Source organism: Mastomys coucha, unplaced genomic scaffold (assembly GCF_008632895.1).
Source record: "Mastomys coucha isolate ucsf_1 unplaced genomic scaffold, UCSF_Mcou_1 pScaffold3, whole genome shotgun sequence".
NCBI classification, from domain to species: domain Eukaryota; kingdom Metazoa; phylum Chordata; class Mammalia; order Rodentia; family Muridae; genus Mastomys; species Mastomys coucha.
In genome coordinates this window covers 44,360,959-44,380,241 of record NW_022196909.1, presented here as the reverse complement: position 1 = coordinate 44,380,241, position 19,283 = coordinate 44,360,959, and the positions used below count along the sequence as shown (strand labels likewise).

Here is a 19,283-nt window from a genome sequence, read left to right as displayed (position 1 = left end):
TGTGAGCCACCATGTGGTTGCTGGGATTTGAACTCAGGACCTTTGGAAGAGCAGTCAGTGAGTGCTCTCATCCACTGAGCCATCTCACCAGCCCAAAGTTCTTTCTTTTTACGTGCCCAGATCCCTCTTTGTATTAGGTCTCACCTCCTGAGGTTAGAGTTCATCTCAATGTGCTCATCTTTCCAAATGAGGTCACCTGGCCAGCTTTGTGTAAACTCGACACAGGCTAGAGTAATTCGAGAAGAGGCAACCTCAACGGAGAAGATGCCTCCTAGGGACCAGGCTGGGCAAGCCTGGAGGTGATTTTCTTAATTAGGGATGAGTGGGGGAGGGCCCAGCCCACTGGGGGTGGTGCTGTACCGAACCTGGCAGCCCTGGGTTCTATAAGAATGCAGGCTGAGGACGCCAAGTGGAGCACACACCAGTAAGCGGTGCTCCTCCATGACCTCAGTATCAACTCCTGGCTCCAGGTTCCTCTTTGGTTTGAGCTCCAGCTCTGGCTTCCCTCAGGGAGCCATGACTCTGGGTACGTAAGCCAAGCAAACCCTTTCCTTCTCAAGTTGCTTTTGGTCATCGCAGTTCATTAGGTTTCTACCCTAACTAAGACGATCAGAGTTACAAAACCGGGGCTAGGGTGCCAGCTTTTTCTCCGAAGACCGCGGTGTATGCTGGGTATGCAGGGAGACGACTGCCCCATACCAATGAGCTGGGCAGTGAATTTGAAGGGCTAGCTAAGCCCTTGGAGGACACAAGAGGAACATTAGGGGAGGTTTAGAGGCTCGGATTTCCGCCATCTTTCCTTTTGTGTGCCCACTGTCCACCTCTCAAGCTCTAGGTGGTGCCCTGGTTCGTTTACATCTCAAGTCCACACAAACTAGAGTTATTTAGAAGAGGGCAAATGCCTCCATCCATCCGATTACTTGTACGCAACTCTGTAGGGCATTTGCTTAGTTAAGGATCAATGTGGGAGGGCTGGGCTTAGTCGAAGCCAGTGCACCTCGGAGCATATGGTCCGGATTGTATACGCAGGCTGAGCAAGCCTGCGGGAACAAGCCAGTAGGCAGTGTTCCTCCGTGGCCTCCCGCTTCCATTCTTGGCTTCCCTCAATAGACTGTGACCCAAGATACGTCAAGTAAACAAAACTCTTTTCCCACAAGCTGCGCCGGCCCTTGCTCTTTCATCACAGCAATAGAAACCTTAAGACAGGCGGGGTCTCACCAGAGTCCACTGTTAAGGCTCCCCTGCTCCCACATCTAGACCCACCCACCTAATGGCTCAACACCCTGTTCTAGAGGACCGAGCAATCAGGGTCAGATGGGGAAAACCCAAGACAGGGTGTTCATGTCCTGGAAGAACCATGAGGCTAATGTGGGGTTTCTCTTTTCAAAACAGAGCTGTAATGACTTCCGATTGCTGCGAAGCAGTGAGGCCGTGCACCAGATGACCTGGGGACCCCTCCATCGATCTGAAGGTGAGTCTTCCAGGTGTCAATGTCCAGGAAACTATTCCAGCCCAGCTTGAAACATGGGGCTTTAAAGATTTTTCTTTTTTTTTATTAAAAGACTCACAGCACTGGCTAGTATTTTCCTCAGGACTCTTCAGGTGCTCGTGTGGGGTTAGAGGATAGGATTTGTCCCTCTCGGCCACCCTGAGAGGTAGGGTTGTCTGCTCTGGCCATGCTGTGGGGAGGAATCCTAGCTCCCTCCCGGAAGTCTAGAGCATTGAGTTGTAGGATGCTGTGATGGCAGTCCAAGGAAGCTGAGAAGGTCTTTGACCCTGAGTAAACCTGTCTAATGGATACAAAGAGAAAGGGCCCAGGCTGTGAATGGGATGGACAGCGGCAGTGTGTGTGTGTGTGTGTGTGTGTGTGTGTGTGTGTGTGTGCGTGTGCGTGCGCAGGCACGTGCACGTATATGCATGCATGCACATGCAGGCACATGTGTATGCACACATGTGTAATGGCACAACCATATGGAAAACCTGTTTCATTCAGAAGGTGAACAATTCAAAAGAGGGACAAAGAAGACCTCCGGTTGCCCTGAATATAAGTGCCTAGCAGACGATTATATTAGTGTGTTTTCAGGATCAACTTCCTGAACCTATTTCCCCCCTCTATATGATCTAATTATTTGGGGAAAGTAGGGACTCTGTATGCTGTACTGACACTGAGGTTTCTAGATGCCTCCTAGTTTCTTGTCTTCGCTCTGTAGTAGGAGAGTTTTTGGGCTTTAGCCGACACATGGCTTCCTGGAGCGAAAACCACAGTTCCTAACCTCCTGGGCGGCTGAGTGTGGCTGTGGAGGAAAATGCTGGCCAGTGTGAGAAGAAAGAACGCATTGGAGCCTCTTAAAGGGCCGTCCTGTGCCATCCCTGGCTACTTCCTTCTTCCATGCTCCCCCCCCCCCCCCCCCCATGCCATCTCATTTTTATGCCAGAAAGCCAATTTAAGCTTTTCTCCATCGCTCAGGCTGTTTTTCTCCCTGAGACTTCTCCCTCCTAAACGTGGACGATCTTGTTGTGCCTCTCTGCATCTTCTTGTGCAACGGCCTCTGGGATTCAGGCTCAGGCTGGAGGCTGGGATTCAGGCTCAGGCTGGAGGCTGGGATTCAGGCTCAGGTGGAGCTGGGTTTCTGATAAGTGAGCAAGGGAGTCAGCAGGCGGGACCTGGCTGGCAGTTTCTCCACTCTTGATTTTCATCCAAGCATTGGGAAAATAAAGGCTTAGGCACAGTCGCCAAGGACACACACACACACACAGCCTCTGACCCAAGAGTGTTCCAGACCCAGATGGGGGTCCACAAATGATTGCTGACCTCGGTTTTGAGACCCAGGCGGGGATCCTTGGGTAACTGCTGGCCTAGGCTCAGGCCTTTTCTCAACTCCTCATCCTCTTCAATCGCTGTAGAGAACTGGTCGACCTGGAGCCACAATAAGAAAGAGTAGATATGTATCACGTGAGCTCATGAATAGAAGTGGAGCCTCTTCATTCGTTCATAGACGTCAGGGGAATGTCAAGAGTGAGAAGCATTGGACTTGGACAGTAGACCTGAGTCAGATCCTAGGCTACAGCCTGAGCTGTGGTCTTTGTAATATTATTGATTCTATCCACTACCAGCTATCGTCCGTGTATCCCCTGTTCGTCATCTATCTTCCATCCATCCACTTACCGTCCATCAATGTATCTATCTATACGCCATTCATGGATGTATTTGATCTTCACTAATCCATCCATTCACATGTTCATCTATCCATCTGCTCATTAGTCATCTATTGGCCAATCTATCCATCATATATTCACCACACTTGCATACAGACAGACAGATGGACAAAACAGACAGGCTTCTCTTCCTCTATCTATCATGTGTCAGGAACCTTGGCCCTCCTTTATAAGGTTGCAGTTAGAGCAGATTGCCCTGCCTACCTCCCAGGGCTGTATCTAGGGTGAGAGTCCCTAATATGAGAGGCTCGCTTAATGTAAAACCTGTTCAACGTTGATACTTTTGGGATGTTGAACATACTAGCTTTTGTTCCTCGTTTTCCCTTTGTGGAGTGGGGATAGTATTTTTCTCCTTCAGAACACGGCCTGTGGGAACTCCTGGATAAGAGTTGATTGTTGTCATTTGTAACAAGCAGAGGTCTACACTAGGCCAGCGCAGAGTTGACTGTAGCAAGAGAGTGGCTGATGGGACCCCAAAGCTCTCTGTCACCTTCCTTCTCACCCACTTTCTTATTGTCTTGTAGCTTTTATTTCCACCACATCCTCAAACAAATGGGCAGAAAAGCCCCTCTCAGCACATGGCCTGATAATTTGATAAGGACTGCTCTGTTTTAGGAGTCGTGTTAGCAGGAGCGCTGTGGGAGCCTCCAGGGACGAGGAGAAGTCAGCAGACGCATTCCTCCAGGGCCTGGCCTCTATCCCCACTGTCAATGTCGCCACCCCTTCAGGGAAGCATGAGCATCACCTCGAGATCTGAGAGAATATAGGTGTTCACGTGGCTGGAACTAAACTGCAGTGAACTGGGTCTCAGAGGCAGAACAGGCTGTTTGTAATCTATTTGTCTTTGTCCACAAGGGTCAGGGCCATCTTTGTGAGAAAGGCTCCTCCTCCTCTTCCTCTTCCTCTTCCTCCTCTTCCTCTTCTTCCTCCTCTTCCTCTTCTTCCTCCTCTTCTTCCCCTTCCCCCTCTTCCTCCTCCTCCTCCTCTTCTTCTTCCTCTTCTTTCTCTTCTTCCTCCTCTTCTTTCTCTTCTTCCTCCTCTTCTTTCTCTTCTTCCTCCTTCTCCTCCACTCCACCATGTGCATAAGGACATGAGTAGCCTGAACTGTGGTGACAAAGCACATGAAGTTGATGCTATAGGACTACAGTAGGACCATAGTTGTATTCTCTCACAGTGTTGAGAATCAGAAGCCTGAGGTGTGGGTGTGGCCAGGCCCTGCTCCCTCTGAAACCTACTGCCAAGCATCCATCCAGCCCCTTCCAAGTTCTGCAGGCTGTGGCCCATCCTTGGGTTCCCCAGCCCATAGCTACATCTCACTGCAGCAAACTTCTAAGAAAACTAGTCCTACTATGTGAAGGCTCAGCTCTTCCAGTGTGGTTGCATCTTCACTAGTCCTCTCTGCAGTGGCCCTGTCTCCAGACAAGTCCTGTAGTTCCTGGATTTGGGCTTTAATGTATTTTTTTTTCATGGGGGACAAATTTTCACACATGTCTCATGTGCCGGTGATTGTAGGGCAACACAGCCTTCTTGAATATGTGATGTGTGCTTTGAGACCAGTTTAGGAGTCTCCTGTAGTCATTGTTTCAGGAATCAACTCTTCAACCTGCTTATTTTGCGGGCAGTGGTGGCACACGCCTTTAATCCCAGCACTTGGGAGGCAGAGACAGGCGGATATCTGAGTTCGAGGCCAGCCTGGTCTACAGAGTGAATTCCAGGACAGCCAGGGCTACACAGAGAAACCTTGTCTTGAAAAACCAAAAAAAAAAAAAAACTTATTTTGTTTACATCACTGGGCAAAGACATGGGTAATGTGAGCTCACAGGGTGTGTGCAAACGTCCAGGGCAGTTACTCAGGCCAATGGGTACTTCTCAAGTACCTGAGCTGGGATTCCCAGTACCAGGAAAGCTCGCTTCTACTCTGCATGGTTGTATGTGTGCCAGTAGGGCTGGCTTCTGCCATGTTGGAGCTGTGCTTCTAGCGGGGCAGGGGTTGTCCTTATTGTTTGAGAACTGCCCATGTAGCTTGGTGGGAGGGCCAGTATGGGTCGGTCATGTGTGTGCTGGGGGCAGTTAGGAGTGTTCAATATGCCCCATGTCTCTGCACGTATAAAGCTTTTCCCTACTTCGTGGACAGGTAAGGTCTGACTGCAGGACCCACATAGGTCACATTGTGATGTCTGGAGCCTCATGTGAACAGACAGAGGCCCCGTGCCAGGGGACATCTCTGGGATCTCTGTTATCAATGACCTTGATAACGTATCCCACTCAGGCACAAAGCATTTATGAGGCCAGGCCACTGGAGAGCAGGCCAGGGGCTGGCTGGCAGCTTGAATTTTTTTCCCTACAATGTGAGGTGTGTGTATGTCTCCAGATGAGGACACCAATGTCCTTCTCTGTCACTCTCTACCTTAGTCTCTTGAGGCAAGGTCACTCACTGCTCCTAGAGCTTTGAGGGCAGCCAGTCCCAGCCATCCTCCTGCCTCCACTCCGACAGCCCTAGGAGTCCAAGTCTGTAGCCTTTATGTGGGTTCTGGAAATTTGAATTCGGGTCCCTATGGTTTTCCAGCAAGGACTCTTTCCTCCTGAGCCATCTCTCCCAGTCCTGACAGTATGGGAGCATCCATCCTGCCCCACACCTGCCTCTTCCCTGAGCTCTAGCACTGACAGCCTGTCTCTGTCTCTGCTTTGCCTATTCTAGAGAGTTCTTATGAATGGGTGTCACTAACCATGGTCCCTCTGTGACTCCCCCACACACTGTCTCCTACATGGTGGTGTGACGTCAGATCTCTGTTCCTTTTGGTGGCTTGATAATATTCCATTGTCTAAGCTGGACACAGTGCGGCGCTTGCCCATAGTCCTACCACGTGGAAGACCGAGGCAGGAGTATTGCAGCGACTCATGTTACACAGTGATATTCCAGACCAGCTTGTGCTACTGTGTGAAAAACAGCCGAACGGGCAAAATCAAACAAACCGCTCCATCGTATTCGCACACTGATGGATGTTGGGGCCAGTTTCGCTCATTATGAGCAATGCTGCTATGGTTGTGGTGTGCAAACAACCATTAAAAGATTTTTTGGGGGGGGGCGGGCAGTGGTGATGCACGCCTTGAATCCCAGCACTTGGGAGGCAGAGGCAGGCAGATTTCTGAGTTCAAGGTCAGCCTGGTCTACAGAGTGAGTTCCAGGACAGCCAGGGCTACACAGAGAAACCCCTGTCTCAAAAAAAGAAAAGAAAAAAAAAAGATGTTTTTTTTTTTCCCTTCCATTCTCTGGGGTCTACACTCTCCTGGACTTTGGCTGTTACTTTGGCTGGGGCAGGCCCTGGTCTCTGATGTGGGTGGTAACCCCCGACTCCCTATCCTGCTCCCCCGTGTCTCCCCATGAGGAGCTGGCTGGCTCTCCAGCTATGAGAGGACCACAGAGCTCTATCTGGGTAGAAGCTTCACCTTGCACGTTTGCAGGTGGAGCTGCTCTCATTGGATGGGGGGGGGGGGGTTGGCCTCCCTTGCTGACCCACAGGTTCACACAGGCCTTTGTATGGAGGGCCTCAAACCAAATCCCAAGCAAGCTGCTCAGAAATAGTGACCGAGCGCCTTGGATCCTACCCCAGCCTGCAATCTAAGTGCATCTCTTGGTTCTCACGAACGTCACAGTTTCTGGGCCAGGTGCCAGCCACAGACGCATAATCCCCCTGACCCTGGCACCTCTCATCTCACCCACAGGTGCACAGGCCTGTACAAAGCCAGTCCTGGGGACCGGTTACATCATCCTCATTGCGGCAGCTGCACTTATGGTGGTTGCAGGAGCCACAACCCTTCTGATCTTGCGTTACCAGAGAGTGAGGCAGAAATACAATCTTCGAATCCAGACTGACGACTTCAGCTACCAGGTGTTCTCTCAGTAGGAGACCCAGCTGACCCGGAGATGGGTAAGAGCGATGGTGTGATGCCACATCCTGCCTCTATCGCCCCTGGAGATGGCAGAGTGGGCTTGGCAAGGGGATCTGTAACCGACAAACCTCTCCTTCCCCAAAGCACCTGAGAGGGAGCAGGGACCATTTGCAAAGTCAGCAAAGAGGTCTGCCATTTACCCCATGGTCCCATGAAGCCAGAGGTGGTCCAGTGACCCTGGTACCCAAGGATGGTTCCCAACCTCATCTCCTATGACCTCTGGGACAGTCCTTCATGTCTCAGGAGTCCAGCTAGGTCCACTGTGTCACCACAATGCTCTGGCCAGCATCGATGAGTTAAATTGAAGGTCTTTGGTTGTGAAGTTGTCAGTCACGCTGGTTTTTCGGGGAGTCTAGTTTGCTCCCACAGAGGGCAGTGTCTGCACAGAGACTACGCACGTCCCCCTAGATGCTTCAAACCACCTCCTGCTGGATTAAGAGAGCTCACCCAGTGCCAATGCTATATAACCAGCACACGGCATTGCTTGAGGCTCACCCAGTGCCAATGCTATATAACCAGCACACGGCGTTGCTTGAGGCTCACCCAGTGCCAATGCTTTATAACCAGCACACGGCGTTGCTTGAGGCTCACCCAGTGCCAATGCTATATAACCAGCACACGGTGTTGCTTGAGTAATAACGGCCAGAAAACTCTGTCCGTGTTTGGAGCAAACAACTTAAGATTCTCTTTTATTAATTTATTTGAACGGGGTGTGTGTGTGTGTGTGTGTGTGTGTGTGTGTCGGGGGAAGCAGGGATCAGAAGACCATACAGGAATTGGTTGTTCTCCTTCCACTATGTGGGATCCAGGGATTGAACGCCAGTCATCAGGCTTGGTGACAAGTGGCTTTACCCACTGAGCCATCTCACCAGATTCAGGGACACTTTTAAGATTTATTTTATTTATATGAGTACTCCATCCACACGCATGCCTGGCACCTGGGGAAGTGGCGAGCCTCCATGTGGGTGCTGGGAATTGAACCCAGGTCCTTTGCAAGAAAAGCAAGTGCTCTTAACCACTGAGCCAACTCTCCAGCCTCCATTAAAAAAAAAAAAAAAAGAATGCTTTGATTTCTGGTTGGTGGATCTATGGCTGCCGAGCCTGAGGACATGGAGGGACCCCTCCGTGAACTCCTTTCCCTCCTGTGGGCTGATCCTGTGACCGTCTTCCCCACACAGAATACCCTGTGAATAAGGTCCAGTGGTTAATTCATCGAACGTTGACCGGAATCCAGCTCTGGACAGTGCTGTGTCGGTACTTGGGGATGAGACCCTACGATGACAGCAAACCGCTGTCTGCCCCCAAGAGCCTGAAGACACAGGGTACCACCCACCAGGCCGGTGACGGGCCTGCTGAAGATGTGGGCAGAGCCCCGGAGTGGCCTTCATCCTCACACCCAGCCCAAACATGGCCCCGATTACCATAGCCTTCCAAGCTTTGACATCCAAGCTGCTGCTTCTCTGATCCCTGTTTCTCTGACAATGACATCCTCGCAGACATTTTCCAGTACCCGTGATGCTTGTTCATGAACGGATCCATCCAATCAAACTCTCCGAGTGTCGTTTTCCAGACACAAACACACTAGCTCAGCTCTCCTTATCGGCATGCGGCTTTCACTTGCGTGGCGGTGACTCAAGGCAACCTAGGTGAATACGGGAAGCTTTCTAATGAGTCGTGTTGTGTGATGTGTATGTATCACTCCTGCATATCCATGGTCATTTTTTTTTCATGTAATTCCATCAAGAGGAAGGTGTGATTTTTTTTCCCCCACTCCACCACAAGGAAGCAGGGAAGGGGGCGAGGGAGGTACATACCATGCTAACGGGTCCCCTACTTTGTTGATTTGAAAGACTCGAATTGGTTACACAGTTAACACCTGAGGTAATAGCGTTCTCCCTAGTGAACATAGGCTCATAACAGGATTGTAGCTTTTAATTAATATGCTTGCTTATGTTGAGTATGACACAGATCATTTGGGGAAACCAGTCTTTCAATTTGTTGCATATTCTTGGGGGTAAGAATGACAACCAGGAGTCTGCGTGGCTAGCTGATTTTGAGCAATAAATTTTTTTTCTGGCACTGTAATGGTTTGCCATGTTGTTTCCCTGTGTGGCTCAGTTCATGAGGCAGGCCATTCTTGGGCACTGGTTCTGTGCCAGACACTACTGGGAGATGCTGAGGTCCAGCTCGCCACCCCCACCCTTGCCCAGTATCATCCATCACTTCTGGCATCAGCTTGGCATCTTTCATTGACTATTACTGAGGAAAATAAAATTTCAGAAAAACCCAGGTACTGAGCCCAGGATCAGGCAGCTCTTTCACACTCTACTTCAGTCACACAGTCTCATTGACAGGCCGTGCCATCTATGAGGACAAACTTCAGGGTTCTGGAGACTCCAGTCCATAGAAGAGCAGTCATGTCTCCTATTGGTGGAGAGGGATGGCAGACATTTCCTCACTTAGCACTCAGGGCCTTTGGGGATGAGACTCTCACTCTACAGCTCAGGATATGGATGTATCAAGTAGGCAAATTGTATAAGAGTATGTCAAGGAACCAGAATTGGAACCAAACCCATCCACTGTCAAATGGAACCAGCTGGTCCATTGTAAAGTCTACCCCCTCCATCTCCCTCCTGAGAGACGGGGGAGGAAAGCCTTGTGGGTTTCTGATTATACCGGAGAAGTCCACATGCTTGTGGGGGCCCCTCAAGAGCCGTCATTCTTTTCCTGCTGTGGTTCTGCCTGGATCCCCGGGAAGCCTCACCTTGGCCCTGATCTTCCTGACGCAGAGTCTCTCGGGGTGTGAGATGATACACGATAGAGATCTGATTAAGGTCAAGGTCTGATGGAGGAGGGTCTGTTTGTGCTAGAGGGTGTGGTGGGGGAAGGGCTGTTGGAGAAAGTAGTCTGATGGGGGTGGAGGGGCTGTTAAAAGAGGTCTGTGGGAGGTAGACGGTCTGTTAGAGGAAGACTTGATGGAGGAGGGTCCGATGGAGGTTGAAGGTCTGATGGAGGAGGGTCCGATGGAGGTGAAGGTCTGATGAAAATGGGATCTGATGGTAAAGAGTCCTTTCTTTAAGCTTTGGCCCACTGCCTGACCCAACATGCAGGTCTCCAGAATTACCACTAGATGGTGCGCTGAGCCAAGCCTAGGCTAGCACGAACCCTTGTGTATGCGCGGCAAACACCACTCTGGCCTCTCTTGTTTGCTGGATTTGAGTCTCCTGTGTAAGCAAGGCTTTCTGCAGGTCTGTGCCTGCTGGCAGAGAGCCTTAGCGGTGACGTTAGGCTTTGAGAACAGGCCCGCGTAGTTCTCTTCAGCACGCTGGCTTACAGGGAGTGTGGGATTAGCATGTGTGGCAAGAGGGCGCTCAGCAACATCCACTTCACAGCAACATCCGCTTTACTCAGACTTTTTAGGGAAAACATTCCCCTTCTTCCCGCCCCACTCCCCCCACCCCCAATTTAGGATGAAAAGGTGGTTGGGCAAGATTGCAGGATTCCTTCATCTTTCTGTCAGGTGCACCCGGGGCCTCCAATCCAACCCTGGCCATGCGCCCAGTCAGCAAAGTGAAGTCGTGGCTGCTCCATGCAGTGGCTGGACTGGTAAGGCCCCACGTACAGGGACGAGCATAGTAGGCTTACACAGCCTAAAGGGGAAGGAGGAGTTAAGTATAGCCCGCAGGAGTTAGGTTCGCTGTCTCGGGGCCTGAGACAGGTAAGTGGACTCTCCTACCCAGCAAACCTGGGATGTCCCGGGATGGGCTGTTAGAGCTTACTCCGGCCGGAGTTTCCACCTCCAGGAACCTTGGGCAGGCATGTGGGCATCCAGGGCAGGAGCCAGGGCAGGAGCCTGAAGTGAAAACTTGCGGGTTCTTTGGAAAGTCAGTTGGCGTTGGATGGTGTTTTGCTAGGGCAGACACGTGAAGGTACGTTTCGTTAAAGTGAACACAGGTGTGAACGGCTCAGGCCGACTCTCGAAGGAATGCTTCGTTGAAGCAGACACAGGGGAGGGGATGTTCTGCTAAAACAAGCATGTGAAAGGCCACGTGATGAAGGATACTTAGCTAACAAAACACACACGTGTTGGTCTGCCTTACGTTGTGTAGTTGAGCTCCATTTGTCGGGACTCCAGAGAGAGAAACGCACAAAACAAAACAAAACAAAACAAAACAAACTTCTGGTGGTGTGAGGCAGTTTCTTGCCGCTTCTATGGACTCGGGCTGATTGGCAGAGTGGCATCAGCTGAGGCGGACTCACTGAGACGCACGATGTTTGAAGGGAGCCTCAAAAGGACCCAATAGATTGTGATGGAGGCTGAGCTTGGTTTGCTGCTACAGCTAGCTGGACAGCACTCATCTGTCTCATGTCTTCTCTGATCTTCACTTTGCTGAGAGAGACTCAGCCGAGAACGATTCCTGTTGGCTCTGGTCCCCTCCTGCTGGCTTGGGTGGAGACTGAGGCGTGGCTGTCTCTGCTAGTTTAGAGCCACCGCTGCTGATTCGCATTTGCTGTCCGGACTCTACCGAACTGGATTGCTGGGGTATCCGTGAAGTATTTGCGAGTAGAGATAGAGCTGCGGCTGCTGCTGCTGACCTGTGACCTGAACTGCTGATTTCCTGACGACGCAGATGGGAGTTGCTCCAAAGAACCTTTCTAAACAGGTCCACTTCCCCTGTATCCTTTCTTTCCCACTACCTCTGGAGGGTGGTGGGCTAGAAGGGAGAGGCTAAAGCATTTAAGAACCATCATTAAAAGTAGGCCTTTAAAAAAATTAAAGTTACAGGAGCCCTGGCTGAGGTTGTCACCAGAGCAGCTGGGGTGGCCTCTAGCTCACTGTGTTCCCTCAGGCTGAGTTCTGGGGCTGCTTAATGGGAGGAAGAAGCCACCTGACTTTCGAGCAGTACCTATACACAAGTTAATCTTACAGAAGTCACTGGCTTCCCCCTGGAAGCCCTCTTTCTTAGCATCTTGTTTCTTTCTGTCTATTGAACTATCTAGATGCTTGCTTTTTTTTTTATTTTTTGGTTTTTCGAGACAGGGTTTCTCTGTGTAGCCCCGGCTGTCCTGGAACTCACTCTGTAGACCAGGCTGGTCTCGAACTCAGAAATCCACCTGCCTCTGCCTCCCAAGTGCTGGGATTAAAGGCGTGCGCCACCACCGCCCGGCTGATGCTTGCTATTGATCTTGGCCCCTAGCAGCCCATGGGATTTCTTGGCAGTAAATCCTCTCTCCAATGACATCAAAGCTCCCCAAGGAGCTGAGCTGCTATTATAGAAGTCATATAGACCCAGGGAATGGCTCATGGTTCTCTTTCTCCAGAGTGGGCACCATTACTAATTTGGTTTCATCAGAGCAATATGGCTCTCCCCTGGGCAGGTATATTGGACCTGTCCTATCCCTTCCCACTGTCACAAATGGTCACAGATGATCACCTACCAGATGCGTGTCCATTAAGCCAACCCACATGGGTCTTCCTCAGAGTAGCAGGACCGGTGTACTCTGGGCTGTCTGATTTCAGTTCCTGTCTGGAAATACATTGTCGCTATCTTCAGACACACCAGAAGAGGGCGTCAGATTCCATGACAGATGGTTGTGAGCCACCATGTGGTTGCTGGGAATTGAACTCAGGACCCCTAGAAGAGCAGTCAGTGCTCTTAACCGCTGAGCCATCTCTCCAGCCTGCTAAATCAACTCTTGCTGGTGAAGAGTGTAGGAGATGGAGCCTGGGAAGGAGGCGGGGGGAGGGGAGGACCTCAAAATCAAAGTCGCCATCTCAGCTCTACCTGGCCTTTGGTTCTCTGGTTTCCTTGTTCCAGCCACCAGCCTGGTGTTGACTGCTGCCCCATTAAGCAATATTTTTTTTTTCTCCCAGGAAGCTGCTGAGCACAAATGCGGGTGTATGCACACACACGCGTGCGCATACACATGCACATATGAAATAACCAACTTCCTCTCACAAGAAAATATAGACTCTGCCAAGATTAATTTTCAGAAGTTGGCCGGGCAGTGGTGGCACACGCCTTTAATCCCAGCACTTGGGAGGCAGAGGCAGGCGGATTTCTGAGTTCGAGGCCAGCCTGGTCTACAGAGTGAGTTCCAGGACAGCCAGGGCTACACAGAGAAACCCTGTCTCGGAAAAAAAGAAAAAAAGAAAAAAAAAAACAACAAAACCAAAAAAAAAAAAAAATTTTTTTTTCAGAAGTACTTCATTTTCCTTAAGTAAATTCAACTTAGGAATCTTATTTATTTATTTAGCATACATCTGGGAATTTTCAAATCATGTTCCAAGGGGCCCTTGTTGCATGTTTGACCAAACTCCAGTCAGGAAAAACCTCATCGACCATCCTGCTTAATTAAACTCCCTTCAGACCTTTTTAAAACCAAGTTTACAAATTTACCTTATCCCATTTATTTTGTGAAGCGCACCCCCACCCCCAACCCTATCCCGCTTACCCTACTTGGGTCCAGAAGGACCGTGGACAGCTAATGAGTCTGTTGATGTGTGTTGGTTTTGTTGGTTGGTTGTGTGAATGTGGGGTTCGGGGATGGGACTCGAGGGCCTTCTGCATGAGGACAAGTCCCTGAGCCTCTGGTTGCCCGGTCCAGAAGTGGCTCCTGGGCCCTGGTACACATCCCAGGTATGTTGACGTGTTTACGTTGCTCTTCCTGCTTTTCACTTTTGACTTCCTGCTTCCTTTTGACTCAGCACGACTAAGCCGCAAAGAAGAGGCCAGTCTGGGCTAGAACCGACGGGTAGCCAGGAGTCCCAGGTACTGTGCGAGTGGGGAGCCTTGCTCTACCTGGCTACCACAGACATCACAAAGAGTTTAAACAGAGGGTCCGCTGTGTGGCTTGGGGTCCCCGGACTCGTCGGCAGATGTTTCTCAAGTTGTCTATGGCTACAGCCTGAGCCAGGGCTGGTTTCCCTTCCGAATTACAGTTGGGCTTTCCGGGAACTCAGCTGTGCTTCCAGCAAGCCTGCATGGACCTGTCCCGTCCCAGGCCTGCGTATCCCACAGAAGTGCAGACTCCCAGGTCCTGTCCTGGCTCCAGCGGATCAGCCCACCTTTCCTTCTCATTAGCCCGGCGTCTCCTAGACTCAGTCTAACTTCTCTTCTCACCCAGCTCCTCTCTGAATTCTCTCCAAACTCCTCCCACAAGAGGGCCATGACTCCTGTAGGGAAAAAATCTCTGTGTGCTTTGCCAGCTTGGCAGCTCCTGCCCTGGTACCCAACTCCGAGCCCAGCGGTTTCCAGCCACTCCCCTGCCCTCTGGGAACCGCTTTTTACATAGGTACTGGGGATTAGACTCGGGTCCTCAAGGTTGTGTAGCAAGCTCTTTACTGACCGAGCCATCTCTCAGCCCTTACAGGCAGGATTTTTCATGCTGACGTCTATTGACCTTTCACCATGTGTTGGGCAGTGCCATGTTACACATGATGCACATTTAAGCTACCCTTTCTGGTTAATGATACTTGAATGTCTCTCCTCGGCTTCTCAGAGCCCAGTCCTCGAAGATTAAAAATATATACAGCCTGACCCGGAGCCTCAGACATGTAGGACCAGGTGTGCTCATTATCCCACAGCAGTAGCATCCCCCAGGCCCAGGTATACAAATGCTCATCACATGCTGGTGTGATTAGGGCCAAAGCCTGGGCTCAGGCAGCCACAGTAAATTAGGCCCGGCCATTTGTCCTCAGTATGCCAATGAAAGGCTGATAACAGTGCAATAGTGTGGCCACGTTGGGAAGAACAAAGGGATCCAGTGATCACCCCCCCCAGTCTTTTTGTGGGGTATTCATATGAGGATCAGATTTAAATAAGACAAAGTTAAGCAGTCTTGTAGCTTTGTCTTTTGCTACTTTGTGGGTTCTTTCTTCCACCCTTTCAACCCTCCCCCCAACATTAGATAAGAGATAAAAGAATAGAGGGGAAAGAGAAGAGATCCCTGAAAAAAATCAGGGATGGGAAGAAGGGAGACATTATCCTTAGACTACTTCCTGCTGGGTAAGGGCTTCAAGGTACTTGGGGGCAAGTTTGATCTTTGCCGTCAGGATATCGGTTTTCTTCTTGTTTCTTCACTGTGCACAACTGCTTCACAAACTGCCACCCACAACCCACCATGCTGCTTGGAGAGCCCCAGCATTTATGCACCTTCTGAAAAGTCCCCGGAATTCCAAACGTCACACAATCCCAGAAATGGTCTGCAGCTGGCAAAATCACGCCTCTCCTAGAGCACGAGGCAAATCGTAGTCACCTGCTGTGGACAATCTGAAGCAGCCCCAGGTCCATACACTTGGGATTAAAACAAATGTGCATTCCTATTTTTGTAGGTTTGTTTGTTTTGTTTTGTTTTGTTTTTAAGAAACCAAAATTCTCACTTACATAATCTTGTTCAAGGTGTTCTCCCACTCACCATGGACCCCCCATTGTCTGAGCTCTAATCTCTCCTGCAAACCATAAGAACTGTGTGAAATCTCTTCCTAGGGCATGAGACTCTTGGGGGAAATTTTAGTTCTTGAGATCCAGTATTTCAAACAATGTATTTGACAATGTGCCTCTCCCTAACATAGCTCCTCTTTGTCCAGAATGGTTTACATCTCATATCCCAGGATCCCTGAGATATGAGAAGTCTGAAGCGTGTAAGGTCTGAGTGCTCCTTGTTTCTCTGTCATCTTTACTACATCAAGAACATGATGTCAGGACCCGCAGGGAGCAAAGGCTCTCCGTCCAAGTGCTCAGGGATATGGCTGTGCATGCTCACTTCCCAGGGAGACAGGACCTTGCTGTGGGGGTCCAGCCTTTCCCAGTCTCCAGCTCTGATTTCCCCTCAAGGTGAGAACCTTGTTCCAACCCAGACTAGACAGAGCTGGACAAAGGGTCAGGCAATCCTAGCTCGGGGACTCTCAGTTGTACAGACTGTAAGTAGCTGCAAGAGGGGACAGAGTCTGTGGTGGAAGACCTCCTTTGATCATACTCTGCCCCACACTTTACACTTCTCTAAAAGCATTTATAAATATCCCTTTTATAGTAGCAGAAGTTGCCATTACACCAGCTAAAGCAAGCATGCTGGTAACCATGGTAACTCCGCACTGGGCTGAGGCCTCAGGTGGACAGGAGGGAGGTCTGCATGCTACCTGGAAGATGGAGATGTGGTGAATGGATCAGACTGAAATCTTTAGTCTTCGGGACTAGAATCCCTAGTCCTCCTCTAGGGAGGCACCGGTTCCCATTTCACAAGCTCTGAATCTCTAGCAATGGCAGTAAATTGGTAGCCATTGATGCCCAGGCTGGACTCCAAGTGAGGTTTTTAGTGAGCATGGACCAGGCAGGAGTCTGAGAGTGGGGCCATCAAGGCTTCTTTCTCCAAGTCTGCCCATACCTTGCTTAGGGGGGGTCTGTGTTTTCAGGTTTGTGTCAAGGTTGATCTCAATGATTTTAGAATCCAATGAATCCAGATCTTCTCCCTGGATCTTGGAATGTGAGAGACAGAAACAGGCACAAACAAACAAACAAAACAGGACAGTTAAGAGGGAAAGATAAATTCCTACCCAGTACATTGGGTGGGAAATCAGTCCAGCACACACACACACACACACACACACAAGTTCAGAAGTACACAGTATCTGCACGGGTACTAGTCAGCTGTGCCCTGGATCCTTGTCCACATCGGCTTCAGCAGAACAGGTATGAGGCAACAGTCAGAAAAGCAGGCCGGGTTTGCAAGCCACATCCCTCTCCAGGTGAGAAGCTGAGTCGGGGCCTTCTGAGCCCTGGGGTGGATAGGAGATTCTAGCAACAAACTTAAGCAAGGCAGAGAAGCTGCAGTACACAGATGTTCCCAGAGAGAGCAGTAGTGAGAGACCTTGAGCTTCCCGGGAGAGAAAAGTCCAGGACATGGCCAACAGCTGTGCCTTCATTTCATCTCTGTGGTCCTATGGACTGGAGTTGGTAGAGCCCAGGCATCTATTATCCAAACATGGGAAATTCATGATGCTCTCCCATCAAAAGTGTGTGTGTGTGTGTGTGTGTGTGTGTGTGTGTGTGTGTAAGTGTAAGAGACACTCCATATAGAAAGTTCCACACCTAACCTCATTCAGTAGATGGACTGCCGTGAAGTATAGGTACATCCAAAAAAAAAAAAAAAGTTTAACTTCCTCTTGGGGTGTGTGGGTGAGTTCATGACACACACATAAACTTTACCTTTAAACTTGGGTCTTGACCGGGAAATACCGAATTACAAATATGTAAACATTCCCAAACCACTTTCGGTTTCAAGCCCTGTGGATAAGGGACCCTCAACCTGCTACCCCAGAAATGGCATTTTATGGGAAGCAAGCATTCACAACCTTATTCCCGTGGGACTTTTAAATTTTCAATCAATTGGTCCCAGAAAGTTGGACGGCTAGGCACTGGGAGACCGGTGTCCACAGGAGCCAAGCTGAGCAGGGACCAGACTGCTGGTGTCCCTAGCAGTGAGATGCTCCCGTAGTTATAACCCTGGGGACCAGAGTGGAGGCTGGGCATGAGAGAAACCACCCAGGAAAGTCCCAGGGGATGACTCTTCTCCATTTCTGGGAGGCATCCGTGAAGGACTGTAGAGACTAAGAGTACAGCTTTTTCTGGGGCAGCCCATAGGAGGAGCCCCTCCCAGTCTTCAGGGATGGGATGCTGCACTGGACTCTGGCTGTGATGCTGAATGGCCACCAGGCTTGCTTAGTTATGGAGGGGGGAAAGGGATATGTTGTGATGCTGGGCCGCTCTGAGCAAGACTCTGGGTACATGGCACATCTGCTTCACCCCAGTCCTTCACAGCTTCAGCTCATTGGTGTGTGTAGGAGCACATGAGAGAGAGAGAGAGAGAGAGAGAGAGAGATTATAGTTGGGGTAGGGAGGAAGGTTTGACAAACCAAAGTTAGCCTGAGCACGGACGCATGTCCTGAAAGTACTGTGAGAATGTAAGATAGTTACCTCTCTCCGGTTGCTCTGACTAAGACCCAAAGCTGCTGCAGGGAACCTATTGTAAGGATGCTAAGGACAAGAGCTGGAGGCTGCTGTCTGGATCCTAGGGACTCACCACTAGAGGGCGCTGTGGGCAGAGCCTTAGAGCTGAGGGAGAGGTTAAGCCAGGAAGGTCAAGGTGTAAAAATCAAGATGGGCCGGGCAGTGGTGGCACACGCCTTTAATCCCAGCACTTGGGAGGCAGAGGCAGGCGGATTTCTGAGTTCGAGGCCAGCCTGGTCTACAGAGTGTGAGTTCCAGGACATACAGCACTGTACAGAGAAACCCTGTCTCGGAAAAACAAAAATAAAAACAAACAAACAAACAAACAAAAAAAAAAACCAAGATGGATTCCCTTGTGTCAGCCCTAACAAAGAGTCCACAAAGCAGTTTTCTGCAAGATCACTTGACAGTAACCAATATAGAAAAAGGCCAAGACTATAAGCAGGAGAAGAGGCCACCACAGCCTCAGATAAGGACATTTGTCAGCAAAGGCCAGTTGAAGCTTGACGGCGCCCGTAGTTCTCTGTGGGACATGAGTTCCTGTGGAAAGGCACCACCCTCCCAAAACACTGTCTTTGTACAATCTCTCTGGTTGTTTTTCCAGACTGCAAAGTCAGCCATTATGGAGGGCCAGCGGGGCGGGGCGGGGTGTGGTGTGAGGTGAGGAATAAAGAACAAAACACATATCCTTGTCCCCAGGGAATTTGGTACAGAATAAGAATCGCTAGGTGCATAAAACTATCCCATAGGCCCAGATCTGCTGGGGAGCATCCAGACTTGGGTTATGCCGGGCAGTGGTGGCGCTCGCCTTTAATCCCAGCACTTGGGGAGGCAGAGGCAGGCAGATTTCTGAGTTCGAGGCCAGCCTGGTCTACAGAGTGAGTTCCAGGACAGCCAGGGCTACACAGAGAAACCCTGTCTCGAAAAACAAACAAACAAAAAAAGACTTGGGTTATGAGAGGCAGAAAGATCAGGTAGCCTGGGAGGTCTGCATTCCCGACTCAGAGCTTATCCAGGGTTTGCTAGCAGGGATGAGCATATCAGGGGATCCTGGCTAGGTCCTGCCAATAGCCACTCTACTGGTCAGACCTTCCTCCACCCACTCTGACT

General features: G+C 50.3%; 1 protein-coding gene and 1 long non-coding RNA gene across 2 annotated transcripts in view; both read left to right on the top strand.

The window, feature by feature from the left end:
* Umodl1 (uromodulin like 1) overlaps positions 1–9,252 on the top strand; it is a 46,866-nt gene extending 37,614 nt beyond the window's left edge. Inside the window, exons 20-22 of the mRNA XM_031347000.1 lie at positions 1,393–1,471; positions 6,940–7,145; positions 8,346–9,252. Of these exons, the coding sequence (XP_031202860.1) occupies positions 1,393–1,471; positions 6,940–7,121 (261 nt within the window). The 3' untranslated portion in view covers positions 7,122–7,145; positions 8,346–9,252. The remainder of the gene's footprint in view (positions 1–1,392; positions 1,472–6,939; positions 7,146–8,345) is intronic.
* Positions 9,253–11,650: 2,398 nt separating this feature from the next.
* LOC116075277 lies at positions 11,651–13,554 on the top strand. The gene is made up of 2 exons (XR_004112499.1): positions 11,651–11,844; positions 13,405–13,554. It is a non-coding gene; the product is annotated as an uncharacterized LOC116075277 (long non-coding RNA).
* Positions 13,555–19,283: the final 5,729 nt, after the last annotated feature.